At 37.1% G+C, this 5,278-nt stretch overlaps 1 protein-coding gene across 1 annotated transcript; it reads right to left on the reverse strand.

Annotated features, from left to right (window-relative positions):
* Positions 1-1,903: 1,903 nt before the first annotated feature.
* On the reverse strand, positions 1,904-5,154 carry LOC307016247 (E3 ubiquitin-protein ligase TRIM35-like). The gene is made up of 5 exons (XM_079645285.1): positions 4,848-5,154; positions 4,522-4,752; positions 4,397-4,419; positions 3,923-4,041; positions 1,904-3,722 (listed from the first exon to the last, which is right to left on the reverse strand). The coding sequence occupies exons 1-5, from the start codon at positions 4,863-4,865 to the stop codon at positions 3,217-3,219; spliced, it is 897 nt and encodes a 298-aa protein (XP_079501411.1). The 5' UTR covers positions 4,866-5,154; the 3' UTR covers positions 1,904-3,216.
* Between the last annotated feature and the right edge of the window lie 124 nt (positions 5,155-5,278).

Here is a 5,278-nt window from a genome sequence, read left to right on the forward strand (position 1 = left end):
TTTCATAATTATGATTGCTGAGGACACGTGCTGCTCAAATTCTTCAATGATTGCCTCTAAACAAAACATAAATGCCAAACAAAACAATAAACCCTTCGAGAAAGAGAGAGAGAGAAAGAGAGAGAGAGAGAGAGAGAGAGAGAGAGAGAGAGAGAGAAATGACAACATCATATACTTGGAGTCTGTTTCTTGAAGATATCCAGACCACAATAACATGAGCAAAAAGGGACCAAAACGGACCTGAAAACAAGGAGCAGATGGAAAAACAACCACATAAAAGTGCAAGTGTGCCTTCATGCGTGTGTTCTTGTATTTAAACATTATACACTGCACTCATTAAGGCGATGATTGTCTCATTTTTCATTACGTTTTATGATCGTTTTCACACAGGTATCCTCTCCTCAGCTTTCGATCTATGTTTCAAAGTTTTTCCTCATCCCTGACACTTTGTCTTCTCCTCAGAAGCCAAGCCAAGTCAAACTATAGCTGCTCGTCCAGACAGACAGTCACTGTATGTCTTTTGTGTCAAACCCTCGGGCCATTGGCACATCTCTCTGTTTGTCTCTCTGGTAAAATGTTTCTCTTTTTTTTATATCCGTTGCTGTTTTGGCTACGCTTCAGAGTCATAAAGTCTCTCAGATCCTCGGGAGATGATTCACCTTTGAACTCTCCATTCTGTTTCATTCATTTCCAGTGTCGTTATCTCTAACATGATGATGAGCAGCACACTCTCATAAAGTACCTATATACGCAAATGAATATGTACCCACAGTACAAACAAACAAAAGGCTTTGCTTTGTCGTTTAGCTTCATTTAAGCACTGATGTTAACTGTGATTGATTTTCTTTTTAATGCTTTAGGACAAAAGTAATTTCCATAAGGTTACAAAAATAATGTCGGGCGCTTTGAAAATCCTCAGATTAATGTGTTTATTTCATACGATTAGTAGAAAAACAGTACTTTCAGTAAAAATAACATCTGACGTATACTCAGTGGCTTCTTGGTGCTCTCTGGTCAACACTGAATGATTGAGCGTTCAAAAGGGGATTTTCAGGAAAGAAAGAAAAAGTTGGATACTCTGGTACGCCGTCATTCCTTTGAGTTAAAGTAATGGTTTGTTCAGGAAGAAAGATGATTTGTAGAGAGAAAACTCAAATAAATAAATAAAAACTGCAAATTCAAAAATGAGAAATCTGCAATATTATTGCTCAGCTACTTTGAAGTTAGCACTTAGGGATACATTTTATTCACATGCATGCCAAGCGGCCACATTCCATTACGTTTGGGCAATACATTAAAATGTCCAGTTTTGAACTTTAAAATGAATAGTTCACTTTCAATAATTCAATGAATGGACGAGTTGTTATTCAAGCTGACACTTATGTCTTCATTCTTTGATGACAGGATTTTCAAAGTTATCTTAAACTGGGGGAAAAATATTTAAATGAGTTAAAATGTTTTGTCAGACAGTCCCTTAACCCCAACCTTCATTAGCCAAGAACAAACTGGACTGGGAAAAATATGCAGAGGAATACAAATTGAATGAGAGACACTCGTACATGGCTTTCTTCCTCAGCGTGTTTTCTTCTCTCAAACCTTTTTTTTCTCTTTTAATTTGGCCCCTCTGTTTGTTTTTCTTCATTCTTTCATTAGTTGAAAAAACATTGCAGGCATTCCAGCTGTAACACCACTGAGATTCAGTATCAGTGCGGGGACTCAGACGTGTGTGTGTGTGTCAGCGACAAACCGAGAGAGAGATGGTATTACTCTAGAGATTGTAGGTGTTGCCTGATTATGATTCATCCCTGTGTGCATGTAGGCAAACGTATCAGCCACAGAGGGGCATTAAGCGAATACTAGAGATTTTGAATGAAGACACTCGAGGCATTTGTTTTTTTGGATTCTTTATTTCAAGCCAAGCAAGCCATGTTACTGCAGGGACAAGTCAAATATGTATTGATATTGAAGCACATTAAGTCTATTTCCTTTATTAAGCCCCAATCACAAATCTCCCTCAATCATGTTCAAATAACAGCATTACCCAAAAACAATAGAACTTTATTAAAACAGTAACATTTTATTCATCTTAGTCTGATCACATATTTACATGATTTAACTCTGAAAGTCTGTTTAAAAGAAGCTGATTTATACAATCTCTACAGTGGATTTATCCTGAAATCAAAAATGTGAGTGCTCAGTATAGTATTTTTTTTATAATAATTGTTTTATTGCAACATCTTCAATTTACAACACAGTACAGAAGACAATTCAGGTTGCACAACATTTTGGATTAATTACATCCCATCCCTCTACCCTACACCAACCCCCCAGTTCCTTTACTTTTTAAGAGTGTCCATTTATTCAGATTTGAAAAAAAAACTTAACAAAATTGAAAATCCTTGAAAAAGGAACATAGACCAGATTAAAACTATACGCTAAAGAACAGGGTCTTTAACTGGGTATTATAATGGGAATTATATCATCAAGAAGCTGATACAATCTTAACAGTGGATTTATCCTGAAATGAAACACAATATTTTAAAGATTATTTCAAAACCTACAGATTCATACTCAACCTAACCTCTATCAACCGGTATATTCTTGAAAAAAACAAAGCATTATATTAAAGTTCCAGTGATTTTGTTTAGATCTAGTTTAATACAAAACAACTTTTAGACCCTGGTATGTGTCCTCCTGGATCCTACATTTCTCATAATGCAACTCCTTAGCATCTTTCATTTGAGCCTCCCTTCCTCCTAAATGCTCATATCTTTTAAACGCCACTTTCAAAGATCTTTCAGAGCCACCAAATACCATATACACTCTGTTTTTTTACAAGCTGTTTAGTACTTCTCAGGATGAGTAAACCAAACTTCAAGTGTAAAGTCAGTCGGGTGCCCCTTTAAAGCTGAATAAACTAAGAGCAAACAGGGATAGCATGCATGATGTCTTACAATGGTGAGGTTAACATGTTTTTGGTTACTAACATCAAACAGCTGTCAAAACGTTACAGGGACAGCCAAAGATTTACCCAAATATATTGAAAAGTGACAAATTAAAACCTTAAAACATACATTTAAAAAGAAAATAATCAAAAATAGACACTAATAAAAACTAATGTTCCTAATTTGGCCATAACAGTTCGCTATGTTAGTTCATTTCGCAAATACTTAAAGCCTCATCCTGTTGTTTGACCTCTGCAATAATGCAGAATTTTTAAGTGGGTCGTCTTTGCACAACTGACCATTCAGCAGGAAAGATTTTTACATTATCCTGAAAATACGGAAAGACCGTTCCTGTGAAAGTGTATTTGATAGTGTGGACAGGTTTTTTCCTGTCAAGGTCAAAAAATGCTAATATTCCATGGTCACAATCAAGCTGCACTCTGACTCTTTTGGGAAATGAATCTTCAGATACAACTTTCACATAATCGTCTGGAGTAAGTTCACGCAGGAAGCCAGTGCAAACGCACATGTAAATGGCCCAGAACTTTCTATGGAGGTTATCCTTAACAGCCACACCAACAGCCCAATAACCTTCTACCTCCACATCCCAGCTGTGTTTTCCACGGCTAAAGCCTTCAGAGCCAAGAACCTTAAAGTTGCTCAGCCTTTGAGGGTTTTTAGGAAGGGTCTGACACTTGTCTATTGTTGTTGAACGAGTCATGTGTTCGGATATACTACGCATGCTGCCGCCAGTGTTGGGGTCCAGAGTAACTGGAGCTTCAGGAAAAAGCAAATATAAACAAAAGGGGGATATTAATTGTGACGTTTATTAAATGAAAGGTAAATGTTCTCTTAAAGGCATTGCAGTGTATTCATGGAAAAGCCAGGTGTTGCTTTCCTGATAAAATTAACAGTATCTTGACATGCCTTTGCAGTTTAAAATGTAAAATATAACAAAGCAAAAACACTTTGCTTACTGTGTTGGAGGATGTCCTTCATCTTCTTCCAGACTGTGAATAACAGGTTCCCAGTGTGTTTGGCCTCATCAAGAAGGGCTCCTAATGGAGTCTCAGGGTCTGGTAGGTTGAACTGGGATCTGAAGGAATAAAGTTATTGTTGCATGTTTAAGTTATAAGTCATCAATTTCATCAAAGAAAACCCATTCTTTGGAATTGTTCATGACTGGTATCTATTCTTCACTAGCTTTCATGGTAACTTCTTTATATAAGAGTCTGCATTGTCAAAATCCGCCATTATCACACAAAACATGTAAACAGTATGATTCACTTTCGAAAATATTTTCAGTTAACTTCCCCTCTTTTGAACCACCCTTAAACTTCTGAATGTCATGTCCATGACTTTCCCCACACCTTGGATTTGATCCTCCCAAACAATCACAAGCTCTGCTGTTAAGGTGGACACTATAAAATGTTTGACAGGAAACCACTTACCGCTCCATAGTGGATTTGACATTGTTAAATAAAGAGAAAACAGGAAAGCAAATCAATAATAAGATAATGTTAAATACTCAATATTATGTTCTGAATTTACATTAAGAAAGGTAATCATTAAGTACCAGCATAAATGTCATGTCCTCAGCCTTGATGTCCATCTCTAGGGTTTTGAGTTTGTCTGTTAACGAGGAGATCTCTGCTGTCAAATTTACAATCCTGATGTCCATTGCTTCACTTTTGAGCGCTGCCTCTATCCTCACTGCATCAATCCTAGCAGTCTCCTCTGCCCGCAGGAACCGGTAAAGCTTCTGAAACTCCTCTTTGATCGTCTTCTCCGTCTGCTGAGCCTGGAGCTGAGGAGAAACCTTTTTTTTTTTTTTTTAATTAAAAGTCAACAACACATGTTGGTTTCCGCCTCTAAATTCATTCCAGCATGTCTGTGACTCACCTTGATGTGGTTTGTCATTTTATCACACTTGAGCTTTTCCCCCTTTTTAATGACCCTTGTTTCGTTTTTAAACTCATCACCTTACGACTGAGGTGAGCCTACAAAAAAAGGTGCATACGTTACCTGACTATTCAGTGTGTGAGAAGTCTATTAGACATTGTAAACAGGGTCAAAAGTTAGCTGGCACTTAAATAATAGGTAAAACAGAAAGTGAACACAGCCATAATGTCTCAAAACAGCGAGCATCAAACTGTGACTGCAGCAAATAGCGAAACTATGTGAGTGGTAGGAAAAAGTCAGACATCACTTCCTGGTATGCGAGAGAGACTCTCACCACTGAAACATGCAATGCAAAAATCACAGAACCAACAATTAACTGAGAATTTCAGTTCCTTTACATTTATTTTAAAAAAAAATGTGAGTGCTCAGTA

The sequence above is a fragment of the Notothenia rossii genome, assembly GCF_949606895.1.
Source record: "Notothenia rossii genome assembly, chromosome: 8".
Classification (NCBI taxonomy): domain Eukaryota; kingdom Metazoa; phylum Chordata; class Actinopteri; order Perciformes; family Nototheniidae; genus Notothenia; species Notothenia rossii.

Bases quoted from the DNA above. Each gene is read 5' to 3' on its own strand.
- LOC307016247 (XM_079645285.1), bottom strand. The intron at 4,042-4,396 runs GTAAGTGGTTTC...TTATTCCTTCAG, and splicing joins GTCAAATCCACTATGGAGCG to ATCCCAGTTCAACCTACCAG. The intron at 3,723-3,922 runs GTAAGCAAAGTG...TTTTTCCTGAAG, and splicing joins GAAGGACATCCTCCAACACA to CTCCAGTTACTCTGGACCCC.